The sequence below is a fragment of the Poecilia latipinna genome, unplaced genomic scaffold (assembly GCF_001443285.1).
Source record: "Poecilia latipinna isolate Pla-1442-1.1 unplaced genomic scaffold, P_latipinna-1.0 Scaffold460, whole genome shotgun sequence".
NCBI lineage: Eukaryota > Metazoa > Chordata > Actinopteri > Cyprinodontiformes > Poeciliidae > Poecilia > Poecilia latipinna.
The window spans coordinates 173,669-195,394 of NW_015113076.1; the positions used below are offsets into that span (position 1 = coordinate 173,669).

General features: G+C 39.1%; 1 protein-coding gene across 4 annotated transcripts in view; it reads left to right on the top strand.

Annotated features, from left to right (window-relative positions):
- Nucleotides 1–21,726, top strand: part of pcsk5b (proprotein convertase subtilisin/kexin type 5b) — a 111,263-nt gene that overhangs the window by 56,895 nt on the left and 32,642 nt on the right. Inside the window, exons 12-21 of one of the 4 annotated variants that reach the window (XM_015039023.1) lie at nucleotides 2,305–2,496; nucleotides 4,465–4,601; nucleotides 4,932–5,054; nucleotides 5,261–5,363; nucleotides 9,555–9,748; nucleotides 11,673–11,757; nucleotides 13,489–13,592; nucleotides 13,689–13,827; nucleotides 15,598–15,713; nucleotides 17,087–17,486. In XM_015039023.1, the coding sequence (XP_014894509.1) occupies nucleotides 2,305–2,496; nucleotides 4,465–4,601; nucleotides 4,932–5,054; nucleotides 5,261–5,363; nucleotides 9,555–9,748; nucleotides 11,673–11,757; nucleotides 13,489–13,592; nucleotides 13,689–13,827; nucleotides 15,598–15,713; nucleotides 17,087–17,193 (1,300 nt within the window). In that variant the 3' untranslated portion in view covers nucleotides 17,194–17,486. Of the gene's footprint in view, nucleotides 1–2,304; nucleotides 2,497–4,464; nucleotides 4,602–4,931; nucleotides 5,055–5,260; nucleotides 5,364–9,554; nucleotides 9,749–11,672; nucleotides 11,758–13,488; nucleotides 13,593–13,688; nucleotides 13,828–15,597; nucleotides 15,714–17,077; nucleotides 17,487–21,726 lie in introns of those variants that run through there. The other 3 variants (XM_015039021.1, XM_015039022.1, XM_015039024.1) reach the window with 3 other exon arrangements.

Consider the following 21,726-nt stretch of genomic DNA (forward strand, 5'->3'; position numbering starts at 1 on the left):
ATGCAGCTGGAAGCCTGAACGCTGTGCTGTATTAGGCTGGCTGAACTTGGGGCCCTGCTCTGGTTTGCTTTCAGCTGAAGCCTCCGCGGCCAGAAAGTGCAGCGTTATCGGTGTCATTCTGTCTGTCCTGCTTCACTGCACAAGTCACTTCGTATAGGCCCTATGTAAAGTCTGACTCGTGTCAAATCCGGTGATCTTCAAGCCTTTTGCAGACTTGTAAAATATGTGGGCTAAAGCGTGAAATGAGTAAAGCAACCCTGTCGTTTAAGCCTTCTTGTTCCTCCTGCTTTGTGTCGTGACACTTGGAGGTTCTTTAATTGCTGTTGGAGAAAACTGGATCTCTTTCCAGCAAGAGGTAGAAAACAAAAATGTCATTCATCTGTGACGTAGAACTAAAACAAAGGGGAAAAACCTCTTATGATTCTGTCTCGATTACAATCTGAAACATTTCTGTTAATTCATGTCTAATATCAACTATGTCTTGTGCATCAGCATTTTTATTTTGAAAGTACAGTGTCTATGTGACTTGTAGTCGAGGTCCTAGCAGAAATGTTGACAGTGTGTTCCTTCACACCGTCTGACCGGACCTTCCCCTCTCCTTTAATGTTGCTGCTCTGCTGCTGACCCTCTGCACTCTGCTTGGAGTGTGCACCAGAAAAACAAAACAAAACAAAACGACATCCTTTTTGTGCAATCAAGCTGGTAGTAATCAGCTGTGCATCCGCTGTGCTCTGTCCCATGCGTACGGCTCAGTTATCTGAGCTGTGTCACGGAGAGGCCAGAGCTGTTATATCGGCTCCAGACTCCCCAGACAGACCGCTGCTCATTCTGAGGAGTCTGTTCCAGATAATGTTTGCCGTTTTTCCTGTGTTTTCACGCTTAAATTGTTATTGACTCCTTCAGTACGACGGGACAGGCTTGTAGTGGCGAGACGCTAAAGTGGAAAAGAATTGCTTACATTTTTTATTTTAAATTGATACATTTAAACTTTTCAATTAACAAGCAGATTAATATTAGTATTAATAATTAATATCAGTGAATTTTTAATATGTTAAGTATCAGTTACTCTTTGAACGTGTTGGTATGCCGTGCCTCTTCTTCCAAGCAATCAGAGACCAACTGCATATTACCTCGGAGGGATTATTGGTTGGAAGATAAACATCCATGCCGCATCGGTTTGTCGGTAAACATGTCATCACTGTGATTGTTAGGCGAGACGAGGAGGAATTTGATTAAATGATCTCTAAGACCAGATGGGAGGACACACGTCGGCGACAACACAAATCATGGTCATTTGTTTCACTCTGATGAACCTCCTGATATTTTATCGATCTGGTGCTTCGATTTCTTACGCAGTTGTGGCATAGAAACACCCTGAACTGGCAGGATGGTATGCGTTTTTTTTTTTTTTTTTTACTGGCCCTCTCTGTGGTTTTGGTGTTGTGTTGCTGTGGTGTTGGATTGTACTGCAAATGTTATTCAAGGGGCCATTAAATGTTTGTGTTGGCTGTTTTGAGGGGGTTGTGCTGCTGAGCAGTGCATCGCAGTTAGAGCAGATATTCCTCTTTATCTTATCACATACAGCTTTTTTTTTTTTTAGCAGGATGGAGATTCAGAGATGGAAAACTTTGTGCACTGTTCAGTTTAAATGAAGTGTTGTTGATTGTTTTCAGGTGGACTAAAGACTGCTGATGGTTGTAGTCTCAGGTTCTCCGGAAGATCTAGGTTGAAGAATGGAAACTTTTCATGAAAATTTATGGTTACTAAGAGAATTTCATGCTGAAAAAAGGTAATATTTTGAAACAAAAGACTAACAATAGGCTCATGAATTTGAGAGCAGAACAATTTACTGGCTGTACAAGAGCCTCACTCCACAGTGGAAATGAAGAGGAGGATTTTGATGTGGAGGAAGTGACCATGTAGGATGCTGACGAAGCCCAAGAAGAAGTCAATTTATAGAAAGTAAAGAAACTAAGCTCGAGAAGTGTGAAGGGAAGATGCTTTTTGATTTAAATGGCTACAGAGGGAGTCAGGCTCTTTTAATCTAAAATTTTGAATCACTGAATCAATTTTTGGAGGGATTAGGGTAGATTCTTGTCACTCTAGGAAAAATGTATTTACTTAAGGAAGTCCTGGATTTGCAGCAATCCATCCAACCAAACAAGCATTTGACATGGAACCCAAAAGGTTCCTCATTGTTTCACTGATCCAGTTTTCCCTTCGGTCATTGAACTTAAAGCATCGTTTCTACTCCTGTGGACGTGTTGCTAATGTTAACCCACTAATTCCCTCCTTCCTGTCCAGCAGAACCATCCGTCCGGAGCACTTGGTGCGCTCTGTGTACAAGGCGACTGGATGTTCGGACAACACCAACCTCAAAGTGATCTACCTGGAGCATGTGGTTGTACGCATAACCATCACGCACCCTCGTCGTGGGGATCTGTCGATCAACCTGACCTCTCCGTCGGGGACCAAGTCGCAGCTGCTCGCCAACAGGTACAGAACAGAAAAAGCTGTGGACGGTCAGCTGTGTTCATTTTTAAAGATGCTGTCAAACCTGGTTGTGTTGTCGAGGCCAGCTGTCGCCATCGATGACAGAATCTGTAACGTCTTCTAGACGAATTGGATATTTAGGCATCTTGTGAAGTAGAAAAGAAAATGTCTTATATCAGCTGCAAGTTTTCAAAAACAAACGCTTGTGAGGACTCGATACTTTAATGTAGATGTTTGACAATGAAACAGATTCAGGTTTTCTGCTCTGCCTGCACGTTTTCTCTGATTGTCCCTCCACATCACGGAGCTACTTGTTCTTAAACATCGTTGTAGCATGTTGAGGGTCGTTTTCCATTTGGAAGACACATTTATGCACACGCTTTAACTTCCTGGCTTGCATCTAGAGATGCTGCTTCAGTATTTCCACATAAACTTCTTTCCTCTTGATGCCATCTGTTTTGTGAAGCACACCAGTCCCTCCCACAGCGAATCACACAAACAACATGATGCTGCCACCCTCATACTTCACATCCTGCATGGGGTTTTCAGGCCTGCAGCCTTCCCTCGTTTTCTTACGGCAAAACATTAAAATTTTAATCAGAAAATGAGGATGACATAAAAAGCCACACTACAGTTTGTAAATTTACTCAGTCGCCTTTCAGCAGATGCTGGTAAGGACCTCGTCTCACTGCAGAGCCGTCTTCCATCTTCATCCAGCATCTTCACAATGTCTCTTGCTTTTGTTTTAGGGTTGATCCACACATTTCAGCCCAAAACACATTCCTATCTGGGACACTGAACCTGTCTGCTTTCTGCGTGGTTTAAAGGCCAGACATTTCCACACTGTTTGTACTTGAATATGATAATTTGTGCAGATGAATGTAGAACATTCAGGCATTTCAATATTGAAGCCAAGGATGAATCACAGCTTTTGAGGTTACTTTCTGGTGTCTTAACTGGTTTATTTTGATTTTATTTTATTTTTTTCATGATGTCACAGGAGGAGGTAGTGGTGCGTTTTAGGTCTGCTTTTAAAAATATGTCAGTTAATTCTAATGTTAATTAACCTGTAAGAAGCTCACAAAGGCTCACAATTTTTAATTGACAGAATAATCTTAGTGTATGTAAACCTCTGATATTCAAAAAAGTAAAAAAAAAAAAATCTAGAGAAATAAAAAAGTGATGTATTCTTCTGGCATTTATGGAAATATCAATTATTTACCCAAACACAGCGGGCCTACAATAGAAAAATTAAAACCTAATTTAAGGTTAAAGCGTGCGTGGAAAATATAAAAATTTTCTATCAACTGTAAGGTTAAATTTTTTTCTTCCTTTGCAAGTCATTATGTTTTTCACCGGCTTCACTTATCTGTCCGCGTCCCGCCCTCGAGGCTGTGGCCGTGCGCCCAGCCAGAGGAGGCTGTTGTTTTACAGCTGCAGATGTTGCTAATTAAGGACGGACAACCGGGCCAGCAGTTTGTACGCATGGGGAGAAATTCACACAGATTACTTTCAGTTTGAAGACACTGGGTCATCTCTGCGCTTTCTGCTTGTGCTTCACATTTTAATTGCCGCACGACGGCTTCTTCTGGATTATCTGTGACCTTTCACTGGGTTTCAAACATTAATTTGGATTTATGAGGCATTCAGGTCTACGCTGTTCCTGTAGAGAGCGCATTGTTTTGTTGTTGGCCTTTACTGCTGCAGCTTGTGCTCAGCTTTCATTGCCTTTTTACCTTTAATCACTGTAAACACCTTAGTTTTAGCTGAACAGTTACGTCTTCTGATTGCTGCTAAATTCTTCCAGGCAGGATCCGGAATGCCGTAAGCCACAGCCCTGTTTGTGTTTATTAGAGGCTAATTGCATTTTGCTGAGTGTGAATTGTCCTGATTTCTCTGCTATTTGCAGCTCTTAAGTTCATTACTAATCAGACTTGGATCTGTGTGTGTGTGTGTATTTTTAATGCACAGGTTGTTTGATCACTCCATGGAGGGCTTTAAGAATTGGGAATTCATGACCACCCACTGCTGGGGAGAGAAGGCAGCAGGCGACTGGATCCTGGAGATCTACGACTCGCCCTCTCAACTGCGCAGCCAGAAAGTGCCTGGTAAAAACTGCACTGCTGTTAACTGGTATTAAAAATTTGGCTCAGCAGGATTTTAACTACATGTTGTTTTTGTCAGGAATGTGAGCATCTGTAGCAAACATTTGACCTGGACGCAACACATTTAATCAATTTGTTTGGAGCATCAAATGTGAATTTTGTGAAAATTTCCTCGTCCCGTCGTTTATTTAAATCTGGAACACTTTTGAAAGATGTGAACACTGGACTTGTGAGGACACAGAACTTAATAAGGGGAAACATGTAGTAATCCTGGTCAGTGGAAGATAATGCCTGCCTGGGGGTTGATCTTCACCAGCGGTCTGTGTTTCACAGGGAAGCTGAAGGAGTGGTCTCTGGTGTTGTATGGCACCTCTGTCCACCCGTACTCCACTCAGCAGAAGGATCGCTCTATAGACCCACTACAGCCTGAGGACGAGTTCACTGAGGAGTACAACGGTGAATCATACAAAACACACAGCAGCATCACCATAAGTTTAAAAAAAAAAATCATGTTTAATAGGTTTTTTTTTTTTTTAATATACATGGGGGTTTGTGTGGCTTAATAGACTGAACTGGATCAATTCTGATAGTAAGTTAGCATTAGTCAGTCCAGATGTTGTTTTTGGGGGTTTCGCTGAGGGGCTTCTTCTGTCCGTTTCCAGGTCCCTGTGATGCTGAATGCAACGAGAACGGCTGCGAGGGACCCGGACCGCACCACTGCATCAACTGCCTCCACTACTTCCTCAAGTTCAAGAACAACACCAGGTCCGTCTGACTTAGAACGCTACAAAAATGTTCTTTCTTTCTTTGCAAAATATTTTAAGATAATGATGAGTCAGTATTAATCTACTAGATCTACAAATTGTTTTCAAGAGAAGGAACAGTGGAAAGATTCAGAGAGAACATGGATCTTAATGCTAATTTCACCTCATTGTAAAAGAGAGAAAAGCGATGTTTGGAAAGTATTGGATGAACAAGCATATTTATTAACAGGACAACCAAAATGAACCAGAAGTTTGTTCTCACTCTGAACAAATTTTGCCCTCACTTATTAACCCAAGAATATTTAGTCATTAATGTTGTGGTTCAGCCACAGATCTGGAGAGACTGTGATCCAAAACGCTTCAATGTGGGTTTAAATCTAAATCTTGGCAGGACGTTGCCATCCTCCTGTGGTACTTACAAGTCTGCCAAGTTCAAAAAGTGTTTCTTCTTCATTTATGTTTTAAATAATGTTCTTTATCCTCGATTTGCCACTTCATACCTTGACTTTATACACATTTTCAATTTCAAACCGTATTTATTATCTTTAAATCAGGTTTTTAAACTGGATGTTGTCTTTGATCCCAAATAAAGCATGACTTTTGTTTAAAAATATATTTTTTACTACAGAACGAAAGCATCAAAGTGTTCTTTATGAAACCATCTTTGATTTAAGACATCTAAGCATGTTAGATTTTTTTTTAATGTGATTGATCTGACAAGTTAGTGCAGATGCCAGAAAAAGGCAGGAAAACAGCCCTTTGAAGCAAACTGAGCAAACTTCAGACTCTGGTCATGCAATGATCTGTGGAACATACCGATAAGAAAAGCTTTAAGTTATACAAGAATTTTCAAGGTAAATGTTTTGCACCCAAATTTCCTGAATGCTATAAAATGGCGAGAAAAATATCTGAAAATTTGGTCGTAGAAAAATCTGGAATTTTGAAATGGAAAAACTGTGAAAACCCTAAACTACAGATAACAAACAGTTAAACAATGACGTACACAGTAGTAAATGAATAAAAATACATATTTTGAAAGATTCTTAATTTATTAAGATTGATTACAGATATTTCTGTACAGATGTTTCTGGCATCTTGACCATAGCAGATATAAAACAATAGTAATCTCTTTATGCATTTCAAAATCCACCTTACAGACAAATTTTATTGCATTTTATAGGGATTATATGTGGTAGATTTATACAAAGAAGTCCTTAATTAGGCCCTGAGTAAAGGATTTTTCCTAAATATAAATATGAAAAGTTTGTAGTTGAAACATGAAAAAAGCAAAGCGTAATTGAGACTTTTAGAAGGTACTGTATCTGTGCATAACAGGAGAAGTTTTTTTTATTAAACATTCTTAATGCACACATCACATATTTTGTATTTCATTTATATGCAAAATTGAAGCCAATAGTTGTGTAACTTTAAGGCCTAATACATTTTTCTCCAAACCTGTTGTAACTGGTTTCTATTTGTCTTTCTACTGTTCTAATTCTAGTTTCCTCAGGAAATGTTGATCCAGCTTAAAATTTTGCCTCCGACGTTTCTGATAAGTTGTGACTTTATCTACATTGTCTCATCATAAATAACTTATCATAAGTGTGAACTAAGGACTACTATCTATTTCCACAGTTTGACACTTTAATCGTCTTTATTGTGACAGGGTGGCAGTAGAGACATTTATTCCTGCCGCGCTGTGTTAGTTTTGTCACTTCTTGCTCTAAATTATGAATCATAAACATGATTAGTGAGTGTGGGCTGTAAATATGCACATGTGAGGATTTTCTTGTGTTACTCGAATCCCATTAGGATCAAAGTCTGCGGTAGCTGCCTTTCTGTCGGCGCTCCTCCGTGCAGATAAAAGGCAAAGCAATGCAGGCAGATAAAAGGCAAAGCAATGCAGGTGAATGAGAGCGCGAAAGCTTAGCTGAAGCTTAACATTAGCCCACTTTAGAGGTGCGCTGGCCTTTTCTGCCCCCATAGGGAGGAATTGATGAATGGAGATTGGAGGAGAGAGATGGCAGGAAGGGGCAGGATGTTCAGATAATTACAACAACACACACCTTAGATGGTCTCTGTTTATTGAAAGGTGCTGGGCTCTTTGATTAGAAGTTTTCCCTTTTTTTTTTTCTTTTTAAACGTCTGACAGTTTAAAAGAAAAGCATGAATTATCTCATGATTCTCTTTTCTAGTTCACAATCCCACTAAATATCTTTATCTGGATGTGTATGTGAACTTAAAATTGTGTACTTCTATTGTAACCGTGGAGCTTTTTTGGTTTCTATCGGACAGAAAAATGTGATGCGTGACTATTTAGACCTTTAAGAGGTTTGCGTGATTGTCTGACATTGATGTTCCATTTAAAGTGATGTAATCTCTAAATCTTAGAAAGTGAATCCGGTTGACCATGATTAAAAAAACAAAAAAGATAAATTACAGTTGGATTAGGACGGCATGCGCGCTACAAGTCGTCTCTCGGCTTCAGCTCGATGAGAAAGCGGGGTCTAACGGTTCGGCACGATTGCAGCCAGCGCGTGCTTCCACACATAGATTGAGTGTCTGACATGTTCCATATGTGTTTTTTGGCCGAGGTTTCTGCGGAGTGTGACTAAGGCTTGAACTGTGTGTGTGTTCTGTGCTGCTGAGGACTTCAGACGTCTCTCCACCTAAGGAAAGGAGCCTCTGGGTGACGAGGCGTGCTGAAGTGATCCAGCAGATGTTCACCTGCACGCACACAAACCGGCCCATTATACCTCCACATCTGTCTGCCCCCAACTCGGTGAAATGTGATTGTTTCTGGTTCAGTTGAACACATTTAGAGCTCGTGTTTGCCACATTGTCTGTAGGATGTGGCCGAATAATGGGATCCTGTTAATATACCGTTAAACTGTGTGATAGTGTTCATTATACATTTATGAGCTTTAACTCCTGTTTTAGGTTTTAATGGAATCTAAACCAGAATATTTTATTACATGCGATTAAAACCAGATGTTTACATTCACTTTAGAATAAAACACAATCTTTTTTTACGGTCTGACAATGACTTCTTAGTTTGGCTGTTAGGATTACCAAGTTTTTTTTGTTTTTTTTTTATTTGCCAAATGCATGAATAAGAGATTCTTTTGGAGTGGGATAATTTTTTTTCCCCCTCTCTTCATAGTCAGACTTTTACATGCACCAAGATTACTGTGCCTTAACACAATGTGGAAAACATCAGATGATAGTAATGTTATGGCTTTTTTTTTTTTTTTACATGCAAGATATTTTAATTCAGAACATTTGAGTTAATTGGACGAACACCTGTGAATGTAGTTTAGGGCAGCACCTCAAACAAACTACTCCTTTGTGTGACTGTATGGGGGAAGAAAAAAAAATCAAAGGAAAATGAGACTCCAGATGACTGAATGTTCCTCGTTTATCTACTTTAATCACTTATTTGCGAGTATTAAAGTGCTGTACTTGAGTGACTACATCAGGAGGCAGACTCTTGCTACACTGTGTGTATTAGCCTTTGAAAAAAGTGTCTACATATACAGTTAAATTAGGCCTGTACACACATGGCTTAAAAGGTTGCTCGGAAAAAGAAGCAGCTGCTCCAAACACAGCATAAAAACGTCCAGATTAAATGCATTTGAGGACAAAGACTTTAATTGTTTGAGACAAGTTTTATGAGGTTTTATATTTGACGGTAATGACTGTTTACATTTGGATGAAGAAATATTAATCTCACAAACCCTTAGAACATCATCCCAAGTGTAAAGCACAGTGGTGGCACCATCATGCTGTGGGAGTGTTTGGCTGCAGGAGGCACCAATGCACTAAACAAAATACGTAGCATAATGGTGAAAAAAATATATATATGGATATATTAAAGCAACACATCGTTAAAGTTTGGCCAAAAAAGGATCTTTAAAACGGACATTAACTCTAAACAATCCATTAAACGAGGTAAAAACGTCTTGAGGACAAGAATGTCACGTTTCAGTCAGGTCTCAGTCACATAGAAAATTTGCTGATAATGTTGGTAATCCTAGCTGAACTAAATTAGCCTGATTTACTGTCAGGCAGGGAGGAGAGAAAACATTTTATTTAACTCTTTATGCTTATAGATACTTCTGAGTTCATATTCGTGAAGTCCTTCAACCTCTTTCTCACCTGGTTTCCCTCCTCTGCTCCCGTCTCGCCCCAGGATGTGCGTCTCCGAGTGCCCCAGTGGATTTTTCCGTGACGACAGGAAGCGCTGCAAGAAATGCTCCTCCATGTGCGAGACGTGTGTCGGCAGTCGGAGCGACCAGTGCATGTCGTGCAGGACGGGTTACCACCTCATCGAGGGCTCCAACACGTGTGCAGTCAGCTGTGCTGATGGCTTCTACCTTGACAGTGGTGCGCATTTTTCTTCCTGGTTTAGCTAATGAGTAGATGGAGCGCCACATGTGGCAGAGCTGTGGTACTGCAGGTTGCAGTTCTCTGAAAAATACCATGTTTCCTTTCTCTCTCTTTCTCTCTCTCTGCTCTTCTTTCTGTTGTGCTGCTGTTAAATAAAGATCACTGGTCCCATAAAAACCTTTAAAAAAACGAGTAGACGTGTTGGCAGTGAAGTGTTTGTTTCCAAACACATTGTTGGGGGGCCAGATTGGACCAATCAACACAGAGCCAGATAACTCCTCTCTCGTTAATTATTCAGCCAGAATCCTTTTCTCTCTATTGATTGTTTATAAGCTCATGGCCCCTGAGATAAAAGCACGGTGGAAGGTTTTGCGCTGTGGAAACGGTTTTCCAGAGATGGCGAAGCAAAGCAGACTTTCAGAAACATCTGTCTACCACCTGCGTAACAAAAAAAAAAAAAGGAAAAAAAAAGTACTCTGCAAAACTGTTTTTGTACTCCTGGGCTCACAGTGATGCCGTTTTACCCTTGATGTAACGTCTAGCCGTTTGTTTATTTTCCTGCACTTGCTGAATCCAATTAGGAAAAAAAAAAAAAAAAGAAAGAAAAAGCATGTGGTAGTAAAGATGTTTTACTATAAAATAACTAAACTGAAATGAAACAGACCTACAGGATTGCCTTTAGAGTTTGATGAGGGTCTTTTCTGTGCATTGAGTCATTCCAAATCTATTCATTTAGATTACAATGTAAACACTGAAAGGATCAACTGATTGATTTGCCTGATGTTTGAGACATATGCCAGTCTTGAACGCAGATCAGGCACAAAAGACTAAAGCTATGTAAATGACCTTTTTTTTCATGTAAATCTTCTAATTATGAGTGTGTGTTTGCAGCCAGGTTAGTGTAAATCCTGGCTGCGGATCTGAAATGATCTGATCCAAATCCCGTCGTTATTCCGCCAGGCCAAGTTGAAGTGGATGCTGTTTCCTTTGAATCGATGCCACAACTTAATGTTTGGTTTTCAAATGAGCAAACTAGTTTCTTTTTTTATCACTCTGGCAGCAAAACGAGGTGAATTCCTCCTCCATCCATCACATCGACAGATTCATTATTTTAATGTTTTTCCTTCTAAAGAACTCTAAGTGACGATAAAGTTAGATAAGCAAAGGAAATGCATCTGCTCCTTTATTGCATTATAAACTTAATTACAAACAGGGTGTCTACGCAGCTCCAAGTTTGATTCTAGTCGTTTGGAGATCTGGGCGAAAACAGAAAATGGACTATTTTAAGCTTATCCCATTTTCTAAAAGTTGTGTATATCCATGCATTCAATAATTCTTCCATCTATTCGCCCGTTGTTCATCAATCATTTGATGCATTTGCCATCCATCCAACCGTTTATCCACCGGTGTGTCCATCCATCCGTCCATCCATCCATCAATCCGTTTGTTTTTCTTTCGTTCCTCGCTGATTTTTTTTTTGCAAGTTCCATATTTAAAATACTGACGTTAAATTTATATGCGTCTTGTTTTTGGCATTCTGAAAGGAAAATATGTAGGAGCCAGAGACTTTCCTGTTAATTGATATTTCTGTCTTTTTCTCTCTTCCCTTGTGTGTGTAAAAGTGTGGCGTAGCCTTTATTCTCTTTTAGTATTCACTGAAGTGTTTCCTACATTTTACAAAAACTGTGAAAAAATATGTTCTGCTTGACTAGACGTGTCAGTTTTCAAGTTTTGATGTTTATGTTATTCTTGTGTTTTTAACGTGTTGATGTTTTCTAGCAATCTTTTCTAGCGCCTGTCATAAATCCTCATGTTTTGATGACTTTTCAGCCTACACATCTCACCAAATGTATGCAGGAGCACTGTTTCCAGGTCAGCCCCCAACTACGATGCTATGAAGCGGCCACTTTGTGTCTTACAGATTCCAACATTTGCAGAAGATGTCAGGAGAACTGCAAGAGGTGTTCAGCCTCCAATGTCTGCACCGAGTGTAAACCTGGGATGAGGTAAGCAAAGAAAACATGATACTGACAATATATTAAATCACATCAATTTATTTTTTAACCTCTTGTAAATGCACGAGACAGGGCGGCGTTTTAGATCACTTTGTTTTAGGAATTTTAATGTGATTTTTTTCCTCACCTTTACACATTCACGTCTGTTTTTTTTTTTTGTTTGTTTGTTTTTTTGCCCTCTGGCACAATGAAATACAGCTGCAAATATATATGCAAGAAGGAGAAAAATGTGTGGTAAATCTCCCAAAATCTTCCAGACACTGGAAGTATTCCAAGTTGGAAAATATCCGTAGGAATTTTGGAAATTTATCGGAATCTGCTGAAAATTGGGAGTAATTTGTTAATGTTGCTTAAACACCTCTGCAGAAGCAACATGCTGTTTCCTTTTTGTTGAGATATAGAAAGGGAATAACCAAATCTAACCTCATAAAATCTGGTTGCTTTTTGTCAAACCTATGCTAAAATATATTCCCACCAGCTGCATCCAAAATCCTCTTGAAGAACGATATTTTATAGACCCCACTTTTTATTTTTACTACTTATTTTAATGTATTCCTCTGATGTATTATCCATGGAAAGTTTGCAACCTTGAAATTTGCTCAAATTTTGCAACCGAAGCTGCAAAACCTGAGAGCTTTGGCACAGTGTTGGGGCGTCTCGACCCAGATGCTGATCCAAGTCGTTTAGCATTAGCATATTAATAATCATTAGTTTGAACTGCATCAGGTCAGGCAGCTCTGCTCATTCAGCTAAGTCAAACTTTTACTGTCTCATTCAGTTATATAGTCATATTTGCATTCAAGCAATACGGAGCATTTTAAACGTGAAGGGACTCGAGTATCAAGGACAAAATAAAAGAATTGATTAGAAATGTTGAGTCTTCAATATGTCAAGCTTTTGCAACAAAGATAGCAACAGAGATTTTGTCTATTTCAGGTACATTTTCTACAGTAAGTTTTTGTTTGGTTTTGCAACATGAAACAATCTTGTTTCCCTGAAAATCTTTTTTTGTTTTTTTTTTTTTGTTTTAAATTAATGTAAGTTTTTGATGAGCTGTTCTGGGTTAAATGTTTCTCTTTAAAGAAACTTTAATTTAATCTCAAGTGTTTCCTAAATTTTCCATTTCGTTTTGTTTGGCCCCTTCCAGAGAGGATATCATGATTTAAAGTGGTGACATTCCTCAGAGGTCATGAGGGAAACTCCTGAGAAGCGTTTAAAACACATTGCAGTCTGGAAATCTCAAACCCAACTTTTAAGTGTTCAGTGTAGCCAGAGGTGGAGGTGGAGACACTCGGAGGCCGTAATTTCCTCGGAACGGCTTTGAGATCACAGTTTGTTTTGTTTTTTTTAAAAAGGACCTTGTACACACACATGCACATGCTCAGCTTCCCCTCCTCCATTTAGTCTTGTTAAGAGCCAGAGAGGAAGAGGGGACCAGATTGTTTCTGGGAAATTTTTGCTAACGCTTTCCAGCTGTTTTTCAGCTCAGCGCAGCAGACGCACCAACCTGTCCTCACTGTGACTTCACAAAAAGGGACTTTATAACCTCCAAACCTGCTTCCTAGCTGACCTCTATCCATGCATCTGGCTCAAAGGCCAAAGCCACTTGTAGCGTGTCAAAACAGGCTGATTTATGTTGGTCCAGAACATGCAGCAAATACTCTGCTGCGCCACCCAGGAGGATGATGGAGTTATAAACTCATTTTTTATTTATTCTTCCAGTCTCCAAGGACATAAATGCCAGATGACCTGTAACCCTGGAACCTATTTCAACGGCCACAGGAGGACATGCGAGCTTTGTCACCGTGCCTGTGCCACCTGTGCAGGTAGAAAATCCAAGATTTGAAAAAAAAAAAAATACCAAAACAGCTATTTAGACCTCAGTGACATATTTTGTTTAAAAAAATTATGTATTTTTTTAGGTACAGGTATAGAAGCGTGTACCAAGTGTGCAGATGGCTACTTGCTGGAGGACTGGCGATGCGTGTTAACATGCAGCCCTGGCTACTACCTGTCAGAGCTGACCTCAGACAACGGCCAGGTGCAGCGGTTCTGTAAGAAGTGAGTCTGCTCATCAGACATCTCTGCATAGCACTGACAAAAAGGCAAAAATAAGCTCAGGAAGAAACTCTGTGAACGTGAAGTCAAAGTATTTCTAAAACCTCAGAATCGAAGGAAACTGAGCATGCAGAAAGAAATAAACTGAATACTCAGAGTTAATAACTGAATATTGCATCACCCAAAAGAAAAAATATCACAGCTTTAACATAAAATCACTGAACCAGGAGTACTTTCTATGGAAATAAACACAACTGTGCCAGTTTTAATTTTCATTGCTGTCAGAGTTGGGGTTGCTCACTAAATATCTGACAATGATGGGAAGTGTCCAAGTAACAAAACTCACAATAAATACAAGAAAAAAAAAAAGAGTATTGATTTCTTTTTGCTTTGGGTTTATAGCAAACATAAACTCCAGATAATAGTCTATCCAAGAAAAAGAAAAAAAATATTGTTTCTATCTCAACTGCAAGGTTTTATTGAGACTCAGCTTTTACTTCAGGCAGTTCTTTGATACTGCAACAGAACCAAAATAATATTTTGCAGCGCTCATCAGAGTATGGCAGCAAATATTCATTCTGAACTTTTTTCTTTGCAAAATAGTTTGTGTTAAATTGTTCCACCTTTACCCATTCAACACAAAGGGCTCTTTTAAAGATTGAGATGTATTTTTTTAAGTTATTTTTATTAATGCCATACAGTCCTCACTAAACATGGTAAGCATTGTATTTTAATATTTTTTTATAGGAAAAAGTAGTTTCATTCATTTTGAGGAAGGCCATTAAAAACTCTACATTAATGTAAATAAAGTAAAAATATTTTAAGAGACAAAAAAAGAACATAAATAGAAATTAAATTGCTGTATTATTGCACTAAAAAAATGTTATTTTGTTTTAGAAAGCTGATGTTTTGGAGTTTTAACAACCAAAGATCTGAAATTATAATTAAATATTCTTTATGTCTTTTTCCTGCTTGGATAAGCCTGAAATGGGAAGATCAAAGACTAATTTGCTGCATGGAGAATATTTCCATACATGGATTAATAGCATAAAGTGTGAAAAGTTAAAACTTTTCACTTTTGTAGTTTATGCAGAGAATCTACACTGCAGCACCATGTGTCTGTTGTCGTTTAATAAAACTGTGAACAAACGCATCAGTACCCTTCTGGCTGATAATGTTTATTTTTCTGCTGCCACTTTTAAGTAATGGTAAGACATATAAAGGAGAAGTAAGAATAAACCGTAAACATCCTCTGTTAATGCTTTTTATTTTATGATCAGTTTTTTGTTTTTCACCAAAGCCAAACCTCGCCGCAGAATCGGACATGTGTGCTTTGGCTCGTTGTGATGCATTCCTTGTATTTTGCTCTCACACCTTGAATTATTTATTGCTCACCCGACCTTTAACCCTCTTCAGTTCTTTCATTCTCTGTCAGCCCCTCTCCAATCAGGAAGACCATTTTTATAGACGTTTTCCCTATTTTCATTATCCCTGCAGGGCAGAGGTTTTGTTGTGATCAAGATGATGTTCAGAATCTTTATCTTATTTTCACTTGTTTATTTGTGGACATTTCTTTTTTATTAAAGTTATGATTTTCTTAAATCCCATATTTTGTTGTCAGTTAATAAAAACTTTTAGTAAACATATTTTTGTTACTTTGCATAATTTTCTGATTATTCCCTTGTTTAATTTTATTTAAACCGTATCAATATAAAGAAAGTTTAATAATTAATACTAGTTTAGTAACGTAATTCTGCATTTAACCCTGGCCAGATGTGATAATAGCTGCTTCGAGTGCCTGGGACCCGGGGAACTAAACTGCAGCAGCTGCAACAGCGGCTACAACTTGGAGGCAGGAACCTGCGTGGTTAGCACAGTCTGCAAAGATGGTGAGTTGTCAGCTTTCTTATTAGCTACATGCTCTGTATGTGTGTGTGCGAGTGCGTGTGTGTGTGTGTGTGTGTGTGTGTGTGTGTGTGTGCATTTTCACTGTTAGCCGTAACATGCAAGTACATAGCGAAATTCATAGGTTAGATTTTCATTATACAAGCATCTAGTATAGAAATGGGATCGTTCTAGAAATGGGAAATAAAATGTTGGATAAATTTTAGATGACCAAATACACAAAAATCCAGTTTCAATAGGAGAATAAATGAACAATAGTTTTGCAATACTCGGCAAGACTTGCGGGCCTTTGATAACATTTTGCGCTTTTTGCTAACATCTTTGCTAACCCTCTCACTGCTGTAGCTCCAAACAAGCGGCCAGTCTGTCTTTGGTTTCATGCTCTGGCGTATGTGTTGCTTTTTAACAGTTTATGCCCATAACATATTTCTCTGGAAATACCTCACTGACAAGATCTCCATCTCTAAAACAAAAACAAAACAAACAAAAAAAAAAAGCACTTTTTCTAAGTTTCTCTCTGCACTGACCTGAAGTCTACTTCATAACGTCTGTTTTCCCACATTTGTCTTTTTTGTTGGACGTTCAGTTTTTTTTCTCCTCTCTGCACCGTACGCTCTCTTTTCTCCTAAAGCTGTGCATGTTGTGTCTATGATTCTTTAGACATAAATAGTTTTGGCACTGACCTCTCAGTCTGATGATGCTTTGACTGCAACTTGCGATTTTCTGCTTAGGCTGGAATGTTCTAGTTGATCTGAAAACACATCCGTGTGATGAGATAAAGCTCTGAAACGGGGCTTTGCTGCGTCATCTTTACGTTGACAATGATCTGTGTTACTTAAAGTGCACCCTCAGTCTGCCTTTGTAAAGCAAAAGTCTCATTTTTGATGAAGGTTTTTTCTGTAGCTTTGAAATTAAAATGCTTGTGTACAGATGGAGGGTTCACTATAAGTTTTCTTGTTTGGGATAAATGAAATAAATATTTTTTTGGGGGGGAAAAAAATCATTATTTTACTAATTGTGTGACACTTTTTTTCCCCTTTTTTTTCTCTCTTTTCTTTCTCCCAAATCCATTTTCTGATCTCCTGACATCACTCCGCTGGATCACAATCCTTTTCCACCTCGATGAACATCCCTGTGATTGGATCAAAAAAAAAAAAAAAAAAACAACAACAAAAAAAACAAACTCCTTCCTGTCACCTGAACCTTCTCCTGACCAATCATTGCAACTCTGCTTGTCGTTTTTTAATGGTTCTTCCTTGTGTGTGTGTTTCTCTGTAATGTTTCGCCCCCCCCCCTCCTCTCCCCCCTGTCCCTCCTGCTGCATCTCCTCTTCCTGGTCTGTGGAAAGCAAATGAAGAATCTTGGGCGGAAGGTGGTTTCTGCGTGCTCGTTAAAAAGAACAATCTCTGCCAGAGGAGAGTGCTGCAGCAGCTGTGCTGCAGAACGTGCTCGCAAAAGGGGTGACGCGACGCCGCCACCGGGCGCGAGAGGGAGCGCACGGAGGGGGCGGGGAGCGGGGGCCAACCCTCTTCTCCTCTAACCCCCCTCCTCCCTCTACCTGCCTGAGCATTCACAGTCACATAATTTATAAGAAAATCTGTGCCTCTTTAAAGGACGCATCGGAGGTGCGATGACAGGACTACAACAAACCTACCTTTTTTCAGTACTGGGACAAACACGTGGTCAGGGTGTGAAACGACTGGGACTTACTTCAAGAAAAATGAGCTATTGAAAACAACAACAACAAGAAAAAAAAAGAAGCAAACAAACAAAAAGAAAATAAAGGTGTTGGTATTTTGTGACCAAAGCATTGATGCCAAAATAATTGAACCTTCTTTGTATTTGTTGCCAGTGTACAGAGCATAGTTAAAAACAGGAGCCTCTCAGCCTGCAAATCTCTCAATACGTCTGTGTGCATTTTTTGTTTTGGCCCCTCTTTCTCATCTCCCTCCAGTGCTAATGACCAACAGATGGAGAAAGTGAGCATACAGTAGGAAATGCCATGGTTTTCTGCCTGTAAATATACGTCAAAGAAGGCAAGGATTTAAAAAAAACAAACAAACAAACAAAAAAAAACCCACGTAGCTCATAATGTGAAAATAATGCGTGTCTGGGCTGATTCTGGCTGCTTGAGGGAAGGGAAGTCAAATTCACACTTTAGTACGTACCTCACACGCAGTACACTGATGCACATTTATATATACATATATAAATACATAAATATCTATATTTATATATGTATATCCAAGCCGCACACATACACACACGCACCTTTAAGCATGAGCGCAGACACGTTAATCAGCCACTACTTGAAGTTACAGACTACGGCGTACGCCAAGACTGATGCACAGTACTGAGCTTTTTCGTTTACTTCAAAACATCCATCTGCCCCTCTGACTAGTGTGTATGTGGGGTGTGTTTATCTTTATTGCGGTGTCCAGGAGATTGCCATTAATTCTTGATGTAAGCCCAGACGGCATTGATTCATTCAAGAGTCGATAGTCATTCTTTCCAGATCGTTCTGCAGGGAGGGGAGCTCCGCAGTAAGTTATAATGAATTTGCGGTACTAGGGATGTACCGATGCCACGTTTTCACACGTGTGACGAAGATTCATGGCCCAAAAACTGAGTACCGAGTTTATCCGCTGCAGTGACTTCACACTTCAAAGCTTTCTTCCTCTGAAATTCATTGAAATGTTGGTTACCTTTTTTTTCCCACATGCCCTGTATGACACAGCTTAAGGGAACTATTGTCCAGTAATGATATTGTATCTGTATCGGTGCATCCCTATATGTTACTGTTCTCAAATAAAATAGAGTTTTAGAAATTTCTGCTCTCTTTATTCTGTTACAGTAAAGACAATGCACATGAACTGAGGCTCTCTGACAATTTGGACATAATGTATTCATTTAATGCTGCTTGCATCTGCAGATAAAGCTCAATGAGAGGCAGTTGGATGGGAAACGACCGTCTCACATTTCTGTCCTTATTTTCTCAATTTTAGACAAGTTGAGTTGTTTTGTTAAGCTAAAGGTACATACATACATATATATAGTCACACGTTTGATTTTCTTTATTTTTCTGTAAAAGGAAGCTGTCGGTGTCAGAACTCAAAACGGTGTCAAAAATTCACATAATTAAAAGAAAACAAAGTTTCAGCGACGAGCCCAATAGACGTCAGAGAGCTGCGCCGTCTTTGAGCTTTACCTGCTGGAGCTCGCAAATTATTCCAGAAATGCTGGCTTTTAACGTTGCATAAGAATAAAAATAAACAAAAAAAAACGCAAATAAACCTAAAAGGGAAAAAAATACCTCTGAATGGTACTTTTTGGTGGGTGTTGATGCCTGCAGCCTGAAGCATTTACAGTATTAGATGAATTGTTGTACTGTGGACTGGTAATGGTTGTTGGTGATTTGTAATAAAGAAAGTCCCCCGTTTGGGTTAAAAGAAGCTTAATCTTGGTCATTGTTTAAGATGACTTGATTACGTGTGTGTGTGTGATAGTAGACGCACACACACACACACACACACACAGCCCCTCGTATAAAAGCTGTTTTTATTGTGTACTTGTGACATAATTGTGACAATGCATTATTAATGTTACTCAAAGTCCTAGTTTTGAAAATCTTTTTTTTTATTACTTTTACTTAAGTGTTCTTATTAAAATGTTTAATCTGTTTACGGTTCTGTTGTCTTCTCGGTTTTCTTTTATTCACATTTTTTTTAACCATGAAATTATTGCTGTATTAGCATTGTGAATTATTTTTTTTTTCTTTTTAAAAGAAAGATCTTGAAATCTGCTTTTGCTCTACACCGAGCTACATTTTACAAAGTGATATGTTTTCGCCAGTCGAGCTGATTTAATAAAAGTTCCACATTCTTGCGGCTCAGTGTTTTGGAGGAGATGCAGTGTAAACTTGATATTTAATATTCGCGACATAAAACTCAAACACTTTTCTCACTATCTGACAGTAGTTTTCATTTAAATGTAGAGGTTTACATACATTTTCTCAGTATTTGGTGGTTTTTCTCTTTGAACTTGATTCTAAGCTTTTTGGTTTTCCTTCCTCACTGGACGTCTGCTCCATTCCTCCTGACAGAAATTATGTAATTCATTTTACTGCTGTGGGCAGTATTTTTCAAATCTGCCCACAGCTTCTCATTGCTTTGTGACAGCCTTTCCAAAACATTGACTTTCTTATCCATAAGCCACTTTAGAAGAAACGCATTTACATGTTTGTGGTCTTTATCCACTTTGAAGGCTCGTTTCTGCCCAATCTCTACCTTCTTGGCTGATAAATTGCGATATTGTTCCAATGTTTCCACGTTTTTGGCTCATCATGCCAGCTTTTTTGGCTTTGGCCACCTCTCTTACTTTAAAGTTTGGTTGCAAAAATCTGCCTCTCTTTCCTCCAAATGTGGTCATTACGCCTAATCCTCACCAAATAAAACAGTAACATAGGATGTTCAGTCTTGATAAAAATGGAAATAAATTGTTTATAAATTTTATTGACTTCATTGATAAAAGTTGCATCAGGATGTGACGTGTCTGGCATCTTTAATCACATCAAACTTGGTTCAGAAAACTAGTTTCTGACGGCGGATCCTCTGGGAATTGAATATAAACTCACTTTTCATCAATCACGATTTCAAAGCGTACACATTGATCTAGTGGGATCTAGTGGATTTGATGCGTAGTAAGCAGATTCCCCCTTACGGCTGATTCCTAAATGTTTCCTCAAAAACAAGCCATGTCAGTACAGTAATTATAATGGGTATAAGAATATAAAACCTGCTAAATAGATGAGTAATGGTATTAACATGATTTTAATGCAAGGTCTAGAGCAACAAGACTGGGACATTGTGTGAAATACACTGACTGCCTTGTAAAGATAATATTACCCCTTCAACTTTCTTTCTTTCTTTGGCAATTACAGCCACAAATTGCAATCCACTTTATTCTGATTTTTAAAACACTTAATGGTACATAATTGTGAAGTGGTAAAAATGACACACGGCTTTCAAAGTTCCTCATGGCTGTAAATCTAAAAAGTGCAGCGTCGTGTTAAGACCTCGGAGGATCTTAGCTTCCTCCTGAAGTACATCCTGCTCCGTCCTTTCCGTCTGCTGTCCAGATGAAGACTGAGGTATTTATTTTCCTCAGCCACCTCCACTTCTTCTCCCATGATGGGAATAGAGTTTGATCGAACCCTGTTTCTCTAGAAACCTGCAGTCATCTCCTTTGTTTTGTTCTCATTGAAGACGACATTATTGTTTCCACACCGTGCCACAAAATCTGCAGTGATAACTGCATTGAAAGGTGAGGTGGTTCTATAAAGGGAGCTGAATACAGATACATCAGTTTTCCTAGTTGAGTTTGTAAAAAAAAAAAAAATATATATATATATATATATATATATATATCTGGAACTCCTTTTTTTTTCCGCTTTAGAAGCAGCCTTGGTTATCAGAACATCCCGTAATGACAAAGATTTAAGGAGCGTCAATGCTTTCTCAAGATTCTCTATGTTGTGGAGATTTATCTGAACACTAAAGTAGTTGTACATTGTTCAAGATTTCCAAAATCTAAATGCATCTGCTGGAGGATCTAGTCAAGTTGTGTTTTTTTCTGCTTCCTTGGACCGAGTGTGAGACGATGTAGAAGAGTTGCGGAGCTAGACGTTGTCAGCGTTGTCTCACAACAACAACAACAACTTGTTGCTGTCCTTACAAGCTCAGACTTGAGCGTCCACAACAGAGGACATAAGTTTCACCACCCTGAGTGTCGCCCCCATCTGTTGTCTTCCTGGATGGCACTCCAGGAAGATTTCTGCTGAGTAGAGCAGTGTGGCCCTCTGTCCCCTGAGAACTTGGCTCTCAGTTTGTTTGTCTGCAGGGGGTGGGCGTGAGGAAGAGTGACGCCGTCCGTTCGGATGGTGGCTGGGGGGGGGGGGGGGGTGGGGGGGATTTGGAGAGGTTTCATCTGGGTGGGGCT